Source organism: Grampus griseus, assembly GCF_964374135.1.
Source record: "Grampus griseus genome assembly, chromosome: 15".
Classification (NCBI taxonomy): domain Eukaryota; kingdom Metazoa; phylum Chordata; class Mammalia; order Artiodactyla; family Delphinidae; genus Grampus; species Grampus griseus.
The window spans coordinates 50,532,100-50,551,722 of NC_139009.1; the positions used below are offsets into that span (position 1 = coordinate 50,532,100).

At 38.6% G+C, this 19,623-nt stretch overlaps 2 protein-coding genes across 2 annotated transcripts in view; one reads left to right on the plus strand and one right to left on the minus strand.

Moving 5' to 3' along the window:
* LOC309833591 (uncharacterized protein) overlaps nt 1-9,357 on the minus strand; it is a 93,923-nt gene extending 84,566 nt beyond the window's left edge. The window contains exons 1-2 of the mRNA XM_082672004.1: nt 9,296-9,357; nt 7,322-7,391 (exon numbers count right to left, since the gene is read on the minus strand). Of these exons, the coding sequence (XP_082528130.1) occupies nt 7,322-7,347 (26 nt within the window). The 5' untranslated portion in view covers nt 7,348-7,391; nt 9,296-9,357. The remainder of the gene's footprint in view (nt 1-7,321; nt 7,392-9,295) is intronic.
* Nucleotides 9,358-10,022: 665 nt separating this feature from the next.
* The window catches only part of REL (REL proto-oncogene, NF-kB subunit), a gene marked incomplete at its 3' end in the record, with an annotated part of 34,257 nt that continues 24,656 nt past the window's right edge, over nt 10,023-19,623 (plus strand). Inside the window, exon 1 of the mRNA XM_082672036.1 lies at nt 10,023-10,197. Coding sequence (XP_082528162.1) covers nt 10,188-10,197 — 10 coding nt within the window. The 5' untranslated portion in view covers nt 10,023-10,187. The remainder of the gene's footprint in view (nt 10,198-19,623) is intronic.

The window sequence follows — 19,623 nt, forward strand, 5'->3', positions numbered from 1 at the left end:
AACTTGATATTGATGGATTCATATAGTATATACTCTATTGTATATGACTTTTCAACTTATAAGACCCACCCACATTGTTATGTGGCAATAGTACATTCTTTTTCATAACTGGGGAGAAATCTATGTTACGAATATAGTGCAGTTTATTTATCCATTCTGCTGCTGATGAACATTTGAGTTGCTTTCCTATTGCTGGATAATACAAATAAAGGTTCCCTTAAATATTCTTATGTCTTTTGGTAGATACAAGCACTTATTTCTGTTTGGAATATACCCAATAATAGTGCTGCTGGATCATTGGGTATTTATAGTTTAGGTTTAGTAGACACTGCCAATTTTCCAAGGTTGTTTTACCAATTTATATTCCCACAAAAAATTTTAAGAGAATTCCATATCCCCACCAACACTTGGTATTATCCTTTTATTTTTAGTCATTCTGATGAGGTGTAGCATTATTTTATTGTTTTTTTAATACATATTTTCCTGCTGACTAGTGATTCTAAGCATCTTTTTATATGCTTATTAGTCATTTGGCTATCCTCCTTTGTAAAGTGCCTATTTGAGTCTTTTGCCCACTTAAAAAAATTGAGCTATCTTTTTTTTTTATTGATTTGTAAAGTGGATATGAGTGTACCAGTTGGGTACTCTGGGAAGCAGATGCCAATATGTAATGAGCAATGCAAGAGATTTATTGGGGTAACACCTACGAAAGACAAAGGGGAGAGAAAGAAGGAGTAGATAGGGAAAGTTCAGATGCAGGTCTGACACTTGTGAAAAGAAAGGGGGAAGGAAGGAGGAAGTGGACAGGAATAGAATTAGATTGGGGTGCATCTATGATAAAGTCTCAGCCAGCCCCATGGGGAGCTCTAACACAAAGATTGCCCACAGAGAAGTCCTGTGCTGGCCAGAGACAGCAAGCCTTTGTACCACCACTGTGCTTATAACTGGATACGTGCTTCCAATGAAACACACGGCCTTGGCTTGAAAGCTGAGGTAGACCCTCTTGAGAAGGGAGATCTGAGCAGAGTATCTTCATGGATGCCATAGAGTTCTTTATCAGATGTATGTATTGCAAGTATCTTCTCCCAGTATGTGGCTTGCCTTTTCATTATCTTAGTGGCTTTTTTTTTTTTTTGCAGTACGCGGGCCTCTCACTGTTGTGCCCTCTCTCGTTGTGAAGCGCAGGCTCAGTGGCCATGGCTCACGGGTCCAGCTGCTCCGCGGCATGTGGGATCTTCCCGGACCGGGGCACGAACCCGTGTCCCCTGCATCGGCAGGCGGACTCTCAACCACTGTGCCATCAGGGAAGCCCCTTAGTGGCATTTTTTAGTTAATTTTAATTAAGTCCAAGTTATCTATCTTTTCTTTGCTAGTTAGCACTTTTTGTGTAATGTTCAACAAGTCTTTGCTTATTCCAAGGTTATGAAGGTATTCTATGTTTTCTTCTAGAAGGTTAATTATTTTACTTTTCACATGGAGGTCTATGATCCATTTAAAATAATATTTTAGGTATGGTATAAGTTTGGGGTCAGGTTTCATTATTTTCCAGATAGATGACAAATTTGTCCCAGCACCAGTTAATGAAAAGACCTCCTTTCCCCCCACAGAACTGCAGTGGAGACTGTTGTAACAAGTGACTGTATATGTATGGGTCTATTTCTGGATTTTCTAATCCAGCTCATTGTTCTATTTGTCTAAAATTATGCCAATATCACTCTATCTTAATTTCTGTAGTTTTATAATAAATTTGTCTATCTGGTAAGGTACATTTTCCATCTTTATTTTTCAATATTGGCTTGGCTATTCTAGGACTTTGGTATTCCTAGATATATTTAAAAATTACTTTGTCAATTCCAACAAAAAATATGCTGTTTCTTTTTCCAATTTTTCAAAGACAGTTTTAATGCCATGGGGAAAATGTTCACGACGTTAAAATGGAAAAAGCAAGATACAGTACCATATATGCAGCATGAGCTCAACTATGAAATAATTTTAATATTTATACATTGAAAAAAAAGACTGGAAGAAAATGCACCAAACATTTAACTGTAGTTACCTCTGTATAGTGGGAAAACAAGATACTGAATTTTTTACTTTTTGAAAATTTTCAAATTTTCCAAGAAATCAGTATTTATAAATCAGAAAACCAGTAAAAAAAAAATTAAACTTAAATGTTAAACTGCTTCACAGCTAACTACCAATGGACTATTAAGGAAGTACTAGGTGAGTAAACTGGCTTTGAGGCATGGCTACATGGACTTTTTCACCTCAATGAAAAAAATGTCCAAGAAAATTTTATTGCAAATTCATAACAGTTTTGTATTATTAATGTTGGAAGCTTTAGTTAAGTTTTACCCACAGAAACTTCAGTAGCTAATATCTAATCTTAATATATAGAAAATGCCAACTTTTCATCAAAAATTTAATGCTATTTAATTGCCTTAATTTGTTCAGAGGCTGGTCTGAACAAAGGGTATAATTTAAAAATTCCAGCCTTCAGAAGAGTTTCAATTAAAGAAGATTTAAAATAATCAATTTTGGGCTTCCCTGGTGGCGCAGTGGTTGAGAATCTGCCTGCCGATGCAGGGGACACGGGTTCGAGCCCTGATCTGCGAAGATCCCACATACCGTGGAGCAACTAGCCCTGTGAGCCATAATTACTGAGCCTGCGCGTCTGGGGCCTGTGCTCCGCAACAAGAGAGGCTGCGATAGTGAGAGGCCTGCGCACCGCGATGAGGAGTGGCCCCCACTTGCCGCAACTGGAGAAAGCCTCGCACAGAAACGAAGAGCCAACACAGCCATAAATAAATAAATAAATTAAAAAAAAAATCAATTTTAAGCAATTAAGAGATGAGATTTGCTTTTGGTGCATTAATCTCTTACATCTTAATTTCCAAATAAGTTTTTAAAACATTTTACTGTTAAATAACTATTGACAGTTCTGTTATTTCACGAAGATGCAGAATGCAACATTCAACAAACATTTATTAAGAATCTACTGTGTTCCGCACTTTGTGCTAGGAGTGTGGGCAAGAGGAGGAAAAGGGATTCTGAAAGGTGGTTGGATATAAATCCCCCACAGGTCAGTTCTAATTAATTCTGTACAACAGAAAATTGCCAAGAAGTTTCTTTCATACTGTACCATTGGTTTAAAAGCACTTAACCTAAGTATTTGTGTGGCTGTCAACATTTGTCTCTATATATTTAGCTTTATCAATGGATGGAATGAAGAGTGACAGAAAAGGGGAGAGACACAGAACCAAGCATAAATAATCAAATTTCTTCTTAAAGGTACAGATCTCAATTTTATCAGGAAGATTTGTTCTCACCAAAATTTGGGAACTTCTCTACTACACACAGGCCAAAGAATGTTCTGACAAAATAACAAAAGCTACAAAACTTGTGCTCAAAGGAGCAAGAAAATCCTATTGGTCCATGCTGCCTAAAATCACAGCTTTCCAAAACTCTAGGCGAAGAAGGGATCCATTTTATGACAAATTAGGAATCTGCCTTACATTTTTTTCTAAATAAAAATTCCTACCTGACCTTACACCCCTAAATATATCAAATGAATGCATTTATCTTATATGGCCCTATACTCAGTCTCTCCAGATCCAAGAATCTTGTCAAGCAAATTAATGATTTTAAGAGACTAAGGATCACCACATATACCAGAAAAAGACTTTGTTAGACCAAAAAGAGAAGCCAGATATGGAGCCTATTAACTCCTGAAGCGATGGCACCGTGCCTCAATCTGATTGCCTGGGATTACATGCTTCAAACTGTCTAATAATACAATTCTTTTAGGCTAGAAACTCCTTGAGAGATTATGTGATTCATCTTTGTATCACCTGCCCTTATCACTAGCCTCTAATAAATAGAATGCTTGGCTGTTTACTGTGTTCACTAAATGTTGGGTAATAGGAAAGGCTACAGAATGACAAGATACATTTGTATTTTTAAATGATCACACCTTCCACAGAAGGATTTTAATTGCAGAAATCAGAACTCATAACACCACATATGCTGGGTTTTTGATTGGAATCCATTAAATCTATAATTTGGAGAGAACTGATATTTAAACAATATTGAGTCTTTCAAACCACAAACATGGCATGTCTGTGGGAAGGAGCATTCTAGGCAGAAAGGAAAGCATGAACAGGGCAGAAAGACAAGAAACGGCATGGCTCATGGAATATGAGAAGCTATGAAGCAGTTCAGTGAGGTGTGAAGTGCAAGGTGTGGAGTGCAGAGGATGAGGCTAAAGAAATGGACAGAGGCCAGATTATGGGGGAACTTGTCAGCCATGTCCAAGTTTGGATCTAAGGCTAATGGGTGGCCTTAAAGCACAAGAGTGGTAGGTCTGATGTGAATTTGTCCAGAGGATTCAAGCGGCAATGGGTTTGAATATGATTGAGTGGCTTTCAAATGGGACAAAAGTATAGACAGGCATAATAGTTAGAAGTCCATTCCAGTAGTTCAGGTGAGATATGATGAAGATTTGAACAAGGACAATGGCAGTTAAGATGGAGAAGCAATGGATTCACACTGGACTGGTAAGATCAGCAGGACTTGATGATTAGACATTGTGGGTTTAGAGGATGATTAGAGAGAGAGTCAAAGATGGCTCCCAACTTTCTAACTTGTGTCTGGGTAGATGGTGGTACAAGGAATATGGGAATAATAGTAAACCTGGAAGAGGAGATGCTGTGTTGATTGAGTCTGGGATGTCTATGAGTCTCCTAATAGACAACTGGATATACAGGTCTGAAACCCATGCAAAGATCCAGGCTGGATATATGGTCCTGGGACTATAGGTAAAATAATGGGAATGGGTGACATCACCCAGGGAGTGTGTGTGAGCTGAGAAGTACTTAACATCCCTCCCTCATATTCCCATTTAGACTTAAATTTTCCTAGTTCTTTGTCTTCTTCTTCAAAAATAAACCCACTGATATCCCCTGGGTTAAAAACCATACAAGAAATACTGTGTACTGGTCTGACATTATATTTATGACCACAAATTTCAAATGATTATTCAGTACAGCCAGACACATCTAATGTTCCACTCTCACAGACTGCATTTTCAGCTTCTCCTCTTGCTTGTTGCCCTCCACTCTCAGCTGAACATAACCTCATACTTCACTAAAAAAAAAAAAATGCAATTTGACTGACTACTTCACCTCTATACCATCAGGTCTACTAGGTTCTACTTTCCTTCTTGTTACCACAGAGGAAGTGTCCCCATTCCAATCTATGGCCAATCCTATAACCTGTGCTTTAGATTTCATTCTTTCTCCCTTACTCATTACTCCCTTCCTCTCAATCATCACCAATTTCTCCTTCACTAGTGAGCCAGTCTTATCTTTTACAAACATGCCTTAATCTGACTCTCTATAAACAAAACAAAACTGCAGTACCAGAGACTGCTGGTGATTACTCATATCCAATTTCTTCTCTACTTCCACGGCACATATTTAAATTCCATTTCTCAAATTATATTTCTCAGCCCCCTTGTGGAGACCATATGGAAAACAGACTGTTACCAGAGGAATGTATTCCACTTTCAGGTCTGGCACATAAAAATCTCCCATTCGTGATTCTCTACCCTCTTTCCTTTTCCAAGATGACTTTAAAATCCACATGTTGGTGCTACAAGATAGAAGGCATCTAGGTTCCTGGATAACTTCTGGAAGAAAGCCACTCAACTCACATTGGACTGTGACGCAAGTGATAAATAACCTTTGTGTTAACCTGGTGAGATGGAGGTTGTAGCACAGCCCTTAGCCTAAGACAACCCCACATCCCCCTCCAGCTATTGCCCCATTTGTTTCCTTTAACAGTCTTCAAAGAGTTGTGTATACTCATCCTTTCCATCATTCTCTTCTCAACCTCCTCCAATTCAGCTTTCATTCCCACCATTCCACTGACATGGCTCTCATCAAGGTTACTGATGACCTTCATCTTGCCGAATCCAAGGTCATTTCTTTATTCTCATCTTTTGCAGTCTCTCAGCATCATTTAACACAGCTGACCACTTCCATTCTTTTTGAAACAGTCTCTTGGTTTTCCTCTTCTTTCACTGGCAGCTTCTTCTTTTCTACCAGCCTTCTTGGGTTCTTTTTAATTTTTTTCCTCTGTGCTCCTTTTTTTTAAATGAAATGCTGCTGACTCACACATCTTTATTTCTACCTTTGACCTCTCCCCTTAGCTTAGTTCTATATATTCAACTACCTACTCAGATATCTAATAGGCACCTGTAACTTAACAAGTCTAAAACAACTCCTGGTTTTCCCTCTCAAACCTTTCTCTCACCAGCCTTCCTTTTTACCTTGTTGCTCGGACCAAAAATGTGAGTTATCCCTGATTCCTTTTTTTCCCCTTCCATCTGCATCCAATCCATCAGCAAGTCCTTCAGGCTCTGACACCTGAATCTTACTGAATATGACCCTTTTTCACCATCTCCTCTGCTAAAACATAAGTCCAAACGACTTTTACTTCTCCCTTAGACGACTGCAACAGCCTCTCTGCCACTCTGCCTTCACTCCTGCCCCTGGTTAGCATACAGTGCCCCTAGCAGTTTAACACATCAGCCAAAGTAAACATCTGGAAATGTAATCATAAATCAATCACATGCTTAAAACTTTCCAGTAGGTTCCTGTGTGCACCTGGAATAAAATCCATCCTCATTACCATGGCCTACAAAGCCCTACATGATCTGGCCCCTGCTTATCTCTTCAACCTCATTCAGTTTGGTTTGGTCCCAGTGGTGTTTCAGCCCCTCACGTAAGCTCTTTCCTGTCTCAAGGACTTCGTACTTGGTGTTCCTCGCACTGGAATGCTCTTTCCCTGAATCTTTCTGTGGATGTCTCTTTCTTATTCCTCAGGACTCCACTCAAATGTCACCTCCTCAGAGTATCCCTCTCCCTCAGTCACTTTCTATCCCATTACCTCATTTTCTTGACAGCAATAAAGAAACAAAATGGTTTAATAATAGTATTGTAGATGATCTTACTTGCTAACACGCTTGATGTCTTTCATGCGAGACAGAGCTGCATGAAGGCAGAGATTTTGTCTTTTTTTTTTAATTGAGGAGTAGTTGATTATCTTGTTATTAGTGTTCGTGCCACAATCTAAAGAGCAACTGGCACAGAATATATATTTGTTGGACTGAATAAATAGTATCAAAAACTGTAAGCCCTTGAGGAATAATACCATGTGTTACATTATAATCCCCACCAATTAGCTGCCAATCATCTTTACAGTAATAAACTATTTTCCCCCCACATAAGTCTGAAAAAAAATAAAAACCACTACTCACATTTGTTGTTGTTTTAGTCCATCCATCACCTTGTCTTGTAATCTTCCTTTTTTTTCTAATTAAGTTTATCCTGCACAAGTGAAACATTTTCACTTTTCAGATGTGGACTGGATCTTTGAAAAAAGGGTTCAGCAAGTTTCTAAAATAGTGAAAGGATTTTCAAAAAAGCCTTTAAAAAGGTGAGATAATATAAATCTATAGCTTCTTCATGTGACAAATAGCCCTGGAAATAAATACAAACATGCCATCCTATTAGTGAGGAGGTTTAAATAAGTGAGTGTTTGAAAAATAAAAATAAAATAAATTCAAAATTCTGTAGTGTTACTAAATCTCATAAGATCCAGCTTGTGATTTCATAGTCGGAGTGGTTTTAGGACTAGTTTGGGGTCCTGAAACTGGGACAGATTCTGTTTGGCCCAGAACTCTTCAGTAAGCAAACATTATTGTGTCCTATTAAGAAGCACCTATGGGCTTCCCTGGTGGCGCAGTGGTTGAGAATCTGCCTCGTAATGCAGGGGACACGGGTTTGAGCCCTGGTCTGGGAGGATCCCACATGCCCGTGAGCCACAACTACTGAGCCTGCGCGTCTGGAGCCTGTGCTACTCAACAAGAGAGGCCGCGCTAGTGAGAGGCCCGCGCACCGCGATTTAGAGTGGCCCCCGCTTGCCACAACTGGAGATAGCCCTCGCACAGAAACTAAGACCCAACACAGCAAAAATAAATAAATAAATTAATAAACTCCTACCCCCAACATCTTAAAAAAAAAAGAAGCACCTAAAACCAATCAATTTCTGGAGGTGAAATATAAACAAATACACGCAAACTATTTTCCATTCCTATTCGTCTCTCATCCTCCTGTTGGATTCTTAAACATTTATGCTTAGTTCATTCATATAGTTCTCACATTTGGGGTTGTAAGGGTGAATACAAGTCTAAAATAATTAAATTTAAAAATCTGCCTGGTGCCAAAAAGAACAAAGAACATTACCCCCTTACTTTTCATTTAGCAATTCTTTTAGAAAAACAGAAGCTATAAATGATTTCTCTGAGATGTATGTACACCTTTTAAAAAGCTAAACAAGTTTCTTGCCAGTTTTGTACCCCCTTAAGATCTTTCTTGGGGGCCTTTGAGCTATCTCTTTGAAATGTGAATATCAAGGAGGATGGTGCCCCATCTCTCTGTCTCTGTGGGAGTTTAAACCTTGGCTTTTGGCTCCAAGATGTAACTTCCTATTTTTTTTCCTTGGGAGAAGGACAACAGGTATGTAATTGATTGCATCTGTCTGATTATATAAACGAGTGAGATTTCTTCTCTTTGCAATCTCTTTAGTGCATCACAGTATGGTTTAATGCTTATTCTATAATAAAACTATTTCATTCTTTTCTACTTTTCTATATTTTGTGGAGAGGATGTTTTGGGCGTGGCAGGAGAGTTTATTTTTAATTATTTCCCCAACTGGGTCCTCCAGTTTTGGCACTAGTATGGCTGATATTTCCCATTGCCCCTCCATACTTACTTTAGGCAGTAAAGGATAGTGGAAAGAGCATGGAGCTTTTGGAGTCAGAAAACCCTGAGTTTAAACTGTTCTTTTTTTTTTTTAGTAGCATTCTGAGGTATGAACAAGTTACTTAACTTCTCTGAACCCTGACTGCCTCATCTATAAAATGAGGATAATACATTATAAGGTAACTAAACTAACACATAGAAGGTTATTTACACATGAAAGAAACAAAGTTAACTTAGATTCCTTTAGCATACTAAACTTTCGTCCTCCTTTCCACGTGGGTAACTCTGTCAAACCCCAAGGCAGTGTCCACGTCATTAATCTCGAGCACACTGAGTGATGAGGCAACGAACTCACACTGCGGACCTCAAGAGTTTAAAAAGTTTTAGTTTGTAAAGTACGTTAACAGAACAATTGAGATGATGCAAAGGGATAAGATCAGACTGCTGGGGTCCCCGTATGCAAATACCTTAATTACAGGCGCGCAGAGGCCGCTGCAGCTTCCGCACTTCCCCTCGAGTGCGCTCCGGGACGCCCGCCAGCGCGGGGGCGGGGATTTGCATGTGCGAAATCAGGAAGAGGGGGAACCACCCAACGAAAACCCCAGCTGTCCTTACCCCAGGCTGGGAGGACGGGCCCCACTTCGCCGCCCGGCCCGCCCCCAAGTGCTCGCGGGCGGCCGGCCCTCTAGACGTCACCGCACCCTCCCACCCGCTCCTGAACTTTAAGCCACGCGTCCAAGAACACCCTGGAGGAGGGGGATTTCTCAGGAGCCGGCGGCTTTCGCACGCTCGGGGCCGTCGCCTCCCGGCTCCCAGCGTTCCCTGCGCTCCCGAAGGTCCCGCGCTCGCGCTTCCGCGACGAGGTCCCAACCCCACCGGGGCTCCGGGAGAGCGGGCGGGGGCGGGGGCGGGGCACGGGCGGGGCCCGGGCCCGGGCGGGGCGGGGCGCGGGCCGCTGAGGGCGGAAGCACGCGCGCAGGTCGCAAGACGCTCCGCCCCCGCCCCAGCCCGGGGGAAGCGGCGGTGAGGAGTTTACGTCAGCCGCGGGAAGTCCCCCCCCGCCGGGCTGTTCGCCTCTCGGGCCGACCAGCCCTCAGCTGTAGCAGCGCTCCGCCTCCTGGCTCCTGCAGCCGGGACGGGCAACGCCGGGTGACCGGAGCGCGAGAATTAAGCGGGTGGGAAGGTGTGAGCCGCAAACCCAGAGGAGGGCGGGAAGGAGGAAGAGGAGGACCCGGGGGTGGTCAGGGGGACTGGGGATCCCGCCGGCAGAGGTCCCTTGGCCGCCTGACTAACGGGCTGATTGACTGCAGCGGCTTCGGGTCCGGACGCTCGGAGCGGGGCGGCGCGGTGAGCTGAGCCATGGCCTCAGGTGAGTGTTCTCGGCGCGGGCTACCGAGGGCCGGGCGCGAGCCTGGCCCCGACGGCGGGGGCGGAGGAGGAGAGCGTCCGAGGGTCTTGCCGCTCAGGGTTTCGGGCGCTCAATTTTGGTTGTGACTCATTCTGTCTTTAAAATCGCCTCTGGCAAACTGTCAGCCTTTTAAAAAAGTAAGCTGGTTCAGGGTTTGCGTGCGAAATCAAAGTCACGCTCTGTAATTTGATGCCATTATAATAGCCGGAGCCTTAGAGTTTCCCAAAGACTTGGTTTTTGGATTAGGGAAGTAATAAGAATCTAAATAAAGGAGAACGAAGATTTCCCGTATTTAAAAATTGATTTAAATTGAAACGGTGGTTTTACGTTTTAGAACAGGAACGAGGAGCCTTCCGACCTCAGGAGAGGTCTATCTTTTTTAGTTTAATTTCATCAGTTGCCAAGAGGTGATCGCTGTCGTGCTGCCAGTTGGACAAAATGCGGTGCGGCTTTAAAAATCACCAGTGGTATTTTAACAGGTCTTACGTGGAAATGTTGCTTCAACAAAGTGAATCATTTTCACTGTAAAGTGCGTACTTTCTAACTTATGGAACAGAAGTCGAGTTTTGTTTTGTTTTCCTTTGTTGGAAAGAAGGGGAAAAGAGGATTTTTAGAATCCCCGTGCTTTAAAATATGAGTAAGAATGAAAACAACTTTCTATCACTTATGTGAATACTTACTTTTAGTCAATAAATGCGTGGATCTCTTGTTTGGGGGAAACCAGTTTACCAAGAAACTGCTTAAAGGGTGAGGGAGGGAGCCTCACATCCAGCCATGGTTTAGGTCTGCCTGTAATCTAAGGGAAGTAAATCAGGTAGACTGCATTCGAGTGGGATCTTTACAGAAGTCTGGCAAGGTTTATGGGGGCACTTTCCCGGCAGAGGGAGCAGCGTGAGCAGAGGCTGGGGGGCCTAAAAGTGTGGATTAACCCTGTGCTAGGAGGCTACAGAGGGAGGCTTGTTTATGCTTGACCCGCATCCTCCCAACTCCCTGGTTCAGTGACCCTCAGTAGAAGGCTGATGACTAGCGGAGAAGAGGAAGTAGAAAGCATAAAGGACTTTTTTTTTTAAAGGGTTGAGCAGAACAAATCCATAGCTAGTGCTGTAGGCTGAGAAGGAAATTGGGGTGGTTCACATGACATTTGATTTCAGTTTGTCTGTGGTTTTCATGTGAGAATACAAATGTAGTTTAACATATTTCAACTTTCTCTTTAGCCACCTAAGTGACCCTGAACTTTCAGATAATCTTGTAAATTCATAAATTCAAACCGTATATAAATTAAAAGTGCAAAGTGACTTGAAACACTTGGTAAATTTATTGATTATCAGAAAGATTTTGTATGAAAGTTAAAGAAGAGCCAGCATTATAAGAAAAAAAAAATCAGCCTTCTGGTAATTTAACCAAACTTTGTTGATATATGGCATGAATGTAATACTCCTAATTCTTTCAAAAGAGAAAGAAAATAATTAGCCATTTATATAGAGTATCCTAAGACCCACATCATTTAAAAATGTGATACAATTTAAACTTGTTTAATGACACTATATTTTGTTCTGTTGTGAGGACTGATTTCCTAAATTGAAGGGGAAAAAATTTAAAGGAGTGGAAAGTTGTAGGGTAATTTTCTTTTCTCGTTTTTCCTGTTTTCTGGAGTTGCATTAAAATGGGACTGTTTAAAATATAACAAGTTATTTAAGTTGTAATTCAGTTGTCTGAAAACTGCTGAGGAAAAGTCTGGGTGTCCTTAATCACTCAGTAAAGACCTTAGACAAAAACATTCACAAAATTATAAACTCCCATCCTGTTTTGAAACAGTAATTTAACCGAAAGAGTAACAACAACGACAAAAAAACTTTTGCTTAATTAGTTTACCATTGTCTAGTTTAGAGTCTGTTTGTAGTAAAGTTGTATAAAACCTCAAAAAGTATTTTTTATTGATTACCAAGCATTTAAGACCATTTCTTACCGGATGTAATATGTAAATAGGTGTCTGTAGTTGAATATATGATCTGTATAACGTGAAAGTAACAGATCATTATTTCATAAATAAAATTATATAAGTACCATGAATAACTGGGACTTTATGTATGATTCTGAATTTTGTTCAATTAAATTATGTTATTTAGGATTTCACAGCTCAAGTTCTATTAAGCTGTCTTTATTGCTTTTTTAAAAAAAATTACACCTTGGTTCCAGTCTTTTGACACAATTAATGAGGACAGGCATTAAGAAAAATGTTCTCAGTCCTATCCAAGGTATGCATAGACAGTCATTACTCTTGTATATTTATGATTCTATCCTGTTTAGTATAAATAAAATTAGCTCTTTTTTGGTCTGAATTTAAAGCTTCTCATTGTTCCAGTAGAAAGTGCAAATGTTCCTGTGTGCGCATAGCTCTGTTTACTAATAAATAGTACTGTACTTGGTAAAATATGTTTTAAAATTTAGGTAATTTATTTTTATTTACAGTTTTAAAAATTATTATTTTTTAAATTGGAGTATAATTGATTTACAGTATTGTTTAGTTTCACATGTACAGCATAGTGATTCGGGTTTTTTTTGCATATTCGGGTATATTCCATTATGGGTTATTACAAAATATTGGGTATAATTCCCTGTGCTATACAGTAAATCCTTGTTGCTTATCTATTTTATGTATAGCATATTCACAGTTTTCTTTAGTCTAGTTCTGCTACGTCACATAATAGGAAGTACATGAAGATATCGTGTACTACTTACCAACTTTGCACTACTTACCAACTTTGTAGTGTAAATTGCAAGAGAACTGTTTGTCTTGAGTAAAGGGGAAAAACTCAGTGTAGTACGACACAATTTAATCTTTAATGAAAAACTGGAGCTGGAATTGATAGGTAAAGACAGTGATTTATTGTTTTTAGTAGAAGACTGAACACATAAACATGAAGGCTGCTTCAGAAGTGCAACACATGAAAATGTAGAGATAACAGTAGTATAAAAGAATTAAGATGATATATGATAGACATAGAGTGAAGGGAATGAGCAAGTGAAATGACTAGGGAGGAATCATGATGACTCATAATTGGGAACATCTGGGGTGTGTGTAGTATCTTTCTCAAATATAATTTGAGGGACTCAGAATTTCCTTTTGTTCCATCTTTCTTTCATCTGTGTTTTCTGCAAATGATTGTGTTTGTAGGCACATGACCCAAATAATTGCATGGGATATACTTACAGTAAAAAATTATTTGTTTAATTCATATTTAAATGGGCATCCTATAATTTTTATTTTTAAATCTGACGGTCTTAATCCAGACAGATGATTTGGCCCTGCCATCTGTTTTTAATTTCGTTTCTCTACTTTTTTCACCCTGGAAGTTAAAATTTTTTTTCAGGACTTATTCTTCCACCCCACACCCCAATGGCAGTGGAATCTCTAGCAGTAAAATCTCTTTGCCAAAATTTTTTACATATTTTATTTACCTTGTGGTGCATACATCAGTCAAATACTCATCTGCAAATTCCCTTACTTGGATTCTTAAAGCCCAGATGAGAGAGTCAGCCTGATATATTAGAGTAAACCTGGATTTCAGTCCATGATGGACCTGGGTTGGTTTTTATTCCAGTTCTGCCACTCTATGATTTGAAAATGGGTATAACAACTGCAGAGTCTTAATAGGAGCAAATGAGGTAATGCATGCCCATAAATGTTAGTTTTCTTCTGTACTGGAGCTCTTTTGGGACTCAGACCTCTAGGAAACAGGAGCTCCTAGAAACACTTGGCACTTAATACTGTTTAAGTATCCTGATGATTCTAGAATTTTATGAAACCTTAAGGTTTCATAAAAATAGACTAGACCAGATGCTAGATAGAAAATATATCTTTCAAGAATATGTAAGCATGCCCATTTACTTTTAAATAATTTGAAGTAGTTTTGTGTATATTTAAACTAGGGGAGTAGAAGTTGACAGTGATGTTTGGAGGCAGTCTCCTTTGTCCACTTAAATGATAATAAGCATTCTGAAGAAGAAAGTAAATAAAAAATTGCTTAGTAAATAAACCACGTGTCCTTTTGCTAATTTGATTGATATAACTTATCCTTCCTTTGATTTCTTTTGCACCTTCTGTGTTAGTCTTTTTCTGTCTTTATGGGAATAGGCTTGAGTTTTCCTTGCCCTTTTGTTAATTGGATACAATTCTGTGTAGGAAGTGGTAACTCTAAATTTTTATCATAATTGGGAAGAAATGGAAAAACTCACCTGTGTCTTAAGGTAAAGAAGGTCATCAACATAATTCAGTTGGGTTTGAGGAAAGAAGAACAGGTCTTTTCTTTTTCTCCAAAGTGAGTAGAGGTGATATTTAGAAAAGAATATATTGGTAACTCCATTTGCTCCTTTGGGTCTCAGGCAATCTGTTATCCTGTACTTCAGTGAATGAGATTCAGTCTCTAGTCAGTTATTCAAAACTGTGGTGTTCACACATTGGCATGCTGTCTTGTAAGAAGTGTTACTGATGATAGTTAAAATATTAATTTTGTAAAAGATTTATTTTAAATATCAGTGCAGTTGAAGGCTATCTCTGTAATAGTGCTTTTTTTCTCTTGCTTGCATTTGGGTAAGCTTTTTAGAGTGGGAGAGAGTTACAAGTAGTCAGAATTCCTCCACCTAGTCTGTCCATCACCCGGCTCATCCTTGTACATGAATTTTGGGGTTGCTTCTCCAGATATGTGCGTTGTTGTTTCCACTTCTTTGTGTTTTAGGGCAATGGTTCTTAATCAGGAGTGTGTTCAAATTGCTTGGGAAGTTTTTTTCAGAAACAAGTCTGGGCTTTAGATGGATTTCTATCTCTATTCAGCAGATCTCAGGTGGGGTCAGGACATGTATGTTTTTTGAAAAAGCTACCTAGGTGATTCTGATATATAGCCCCAATATGAACTTTGTTCCAGGAATTTCATTGCATCTAAATACTCACTTGCCTGTGCCAAGATGCATTATCTTCTTAAACTAATTTGCATTTATTTTAGCTTATTTGCTATATCAGTTATTGTGACTTTATCCACAGCTGCTTTTATGCTGCTTGTTCTCTGAATTTGACCCCCCTGGGATCCCAGCTGTCATATTTGCTAATGTCATTCGTAATTTCTTTTTCTTATAACTTTATATAATTTTGAACTTTAGTTTTAGCAACTGTAAAATGGGATAATAATTCCTGTCCTGTTTTTATGAGACTAAAGTTAAAAGGATCAAATGAGAAATGTATACTAAAGTGCCTTAAAACAGTGTTTTAATTACTATAATTAACATCTTTTCACTGTGCAATTAATGCTGGTTCCCAGTGCTAGCTGTCTGACAGTTGATCATCCACTTTTATCTTTTATTTCAATGTACGTTCTTTTTTTTTCTTTTTTTTCCAATGTACTTTCTTTTTTTAATCTTAAAAACTCAAATAGCACTCTTTCTTGCCTAAGTGCAAATAAAAACATAAATATATCTTGCAGACATTTTGGCTATATTTCAAATGTTATTCTGGTCTGTATGAGCATTTTACAATACTGTTAAAAATTTAGGGGTCAATCCCAGCTGTGCATAATATTGGTTAACGAAAAGTACAGTGATCAGCTTGTTTAGAACCAACTTTTGAAGACGTTTCTATGATTTTCAAAACTGTAGTGATTTGAGATAATCTTAGTTAAGAGTACTCATTTTCTCTACAGTTCCCTGATTTATGTTTTACCAACTTCCACTCCATAGATGATTGCATTTCACCACTTTTTATCTTCAGGAAGGATGGCACTTCAGAACAGGGTACTGAGGAAGGAAGTAACTGATACACTGTACTGATGCATGATATTATAAACGATTTATAGCTGGGAATTTTTTTAAAATTATAAATAGAGGTAAAGAAATTAGAATATGAATAGGTATGAGGAGTATGAAGGTGTAGCGATTTTAGTACTTACAAAGCACTGCTTTTTTCCTTAGTAGTACAACCTAATAAGGAAAATGTGAATAATTATTAATATAGTCTTTCAATGTTTGCATAATGTAGACAAACAAAAAGATCTTTAGATTTTCAGTCATTCATTCCACAGATATTTACTGAATATCTGTGCAAGGCACTGATGAGTAGGACACAATTCCTGCCTTTAGGTAGCTTGAAGAAATAAAACAAGTTGTTTGAAGAAATAAAACAAGTAGCTTTTTTTCAAGAAGAAATAAAACAGTGAGTCTTCCCTAACTTCAGTTATTTGCAATAATTGCCATAAACAAAACGCTGTGATAGTTTAGAGGAGGGGAAGATTATTTCCAGCTGGGGGAATGGAGAATATTACAGTAAACTCTGGTTGTTAGACTTTTTACCAATAAAGAGCTTCTACAATAGAAAGAATAGAGTTCAAGGGTTTTTTTAAGTACTTGATGTTATATGATAACTAATATTTGTCATTTTTAGAATTTAAAAATCTTTAGAAAATGTTTTATTTAATCTTTCAGCAACTGCTTTTCTGTTCTCTTGTCTACAGACTTTTTTCTTAAACACACTTTCTATTTAAGCCTAGCACTTTTATTCACACTCCTCCCTCAAAAGTTAGCCACTTACCATTAGTGATGTCATTCTATATCAACTTCCCACTAAGACACCTTTAAATAAGCAGTGGGCAGGGATTTATTTGACCTTTAGTTCAACCACAAAGATGATTTAAGATATTACTTAAAAAATACTGTTGAGTATTTTGAACTTCGTTTTCAGAGGAAAATGTACTTTCTTTTAAATACTCCTACAAGGATATATAAGGTTGTGAAATTTTTTGTCTTTTTTTATTATAGTTCACTTACAATGTTGTGTTAGTTTCTCTTGTACAGCAAAGTGAATCATATATATATATATATATATACACACATATATATACAAATATATATCCACTCTTTTTTAGATTCTTTTCTCATATAAGTCATTACACAGTATTGAGTAGAGTTCCCTGTGCTATACAGTAGGTTCTATTTTTGTGGCTGCGCTGGGTCTTTGTTGCTGCGCACGGGCTTTCTCTAGTTGCGGCGAGCAGGGGCTACTCTTCTTGCAGTGCACGGGCTTCTCATTGCAGTGGCTTCTCTTGTTGCAGAGCATGGGCTGTAGGCGTGAGGGCTTCAGTAGTTGCAGCACGCAGGCTCAGTAGTTGCGACACATGGGCCCCAGAGGGCATGGGCTTCAGTAGTTGTGGCGCATGGGCTCAGTAGTTGCGGCGCACAGGCTCTAGAGCACAGGCTCAGTAGTTGCCCCGCAGCATGTGGGATCTTCCCAGACCAGGGATCGAACCTGTGTCCCCTGCATTGGCAGGCGGATTCTTAACCACTGGACCACCAGAGAAGTCCTATAGAGTAGGTTCTTATTTGTTATCTATTTCATATATAGTAGTGTGTATATGTCAATCCCAATCTCCCAGTTCATCCTTCCCAAGGATGCAAAATTGAAATGCTCATCTGCGTGCGTTACATTTTTCAGTAAAATTGAAATAAATATTATTAACTTGATTAGGTTAAAGTCAGTTTTCCCTGGCTCTTTGCCTTTTGAATAAACAAATAGGTAGTAAATTCAAGCACAAGGAGTCTAAACCAAACAATCAAATTAAAGATACCAGTAATACTTTACTTAGTAACACAAAGTAGAAAATATGGAGCCATCAATGATTCTTTACTTTCTCTTAACCCTAATGTTCGTTCAGTCACCAAGTACTGTCAATTTTATCTTTTAAATAATCCTTCATTCCTATTATCACTACCAAATTTCAGAAATACTCTCATCATTGCCCACATTACTGTAACAGCCTCTAAATTGATCACCTTACTTTCTCTTTTCCTTTTAATCTGTTCACTGCCACCAGAATTCTTACTCTAAAATGTCAATCAGATCATGTGATTCCCCTGCATAAAACCTTACATTGATTCTCTGTCGCTCATAGAATGAAATCCAAATCTCCAAATGTACTCTGGCTTTGGTTCTCTTTCTAAGGGTGGAAGTGTACTTCATTTCCATTGGGGCTGTATTGTGATTCTTTGGCTCTTTTTTACTGTGCCTCCACCTTTGGACACACTCTTCCCTTTCTCTAGAATGCCTGCGTTTCTCCCTTCCCCCTCCCCACCCTTTTGCTTCAGTACCTCTTTTTTTCCTTTGACATAGGCTTTCCTGACTCTTTTGTTCTTATTACAATTTTATGCAGAATTTTGTTAGCATAAACAAAATTTTGTTCCTTCCTCTATAGTCTAATAATTTGTGTTGTTTGCCTCACTATTCTGTAAGATCCTTGAAAGAAGCAGTTGTGTATATACTGTCATGGTATCACTATAAATCATTGTTTTCAAGAAAGCATTCAAAATAATAATAGACCATTTACTGAATATTTGTTATATGTCTGATACTTGGTAAGAACCTAACACATGTTATCTCTAATACTCACAACAACCCTATGTGGTAGGTGCTATTGTTATTATCTCCATTTTATAGAGTAGGAAACTTAAGAGATATGATATTTCCAGGGTCTTCAATGTTAAGATGTGGCTGAGGAGTACTCAAAAGGCCTCTTCCCCATACTGCACTGATAATACCCACTGTGTTACCCTTTCTGAAGATTTGCTTGCATCATAACAGAGGATAAGCCTTTAGTCAAATAAATGGATATCTTAATTGTGGGAATTTAGAAATCACTAAACTGATTGAGGGAGGGTTTTTTGGGGGGTTTTGGGTTTTGATTTGGGGTTTTTTTTTAGTGGAAGGCGTCTTTATACCCCTGAAATAAAGATACATTGCTAAGTACCCTACTTGTAAGCACACTTGAGTGTCTTTATTAAACTGTCATTTCCATGATTTGGATCATTTCCATGATTTGGATAATAAGAGGGGGCAAAAGTGCATATGTTTTAGACAGCTTTATTCACATATAACTAATGTACAATAAATTACACATGTTTAAAGTATGCAATTTTATAACTTTTGACGTATTTATACAATTTTGAGATCATCACCACAATCAAGTAATTAACATGTCTGTCATTCCCCAAAGTTCCCCATCCACTCCACACCCCTATGCTTAGGCAACCAGTGATCTGCTTTCTATCATTATAGATTAGTTTACATATTCTAGAGTTTTATATAAATGGAATCATAACAGTATGTGCACTTTTGATCTGGCTTCTTTCACTCAGCGTATTTATTTTGAGATTCATCCATGTTGTTCTGTGTATCCGTATTGATTCTAAAGGTATATATTTTGAATTACATTTGCTATAGAAAGTAAATAGTTATTTTCTGTTCCTCTGTTGTGTCTTATACTTTAGGTGGGACTGACTGAAAATTCTTTTGAGCGTAAAGTCCCTTCTGGAACTTGTTTTGCTGTACTATGTATAAGTCCTTTAAGATTC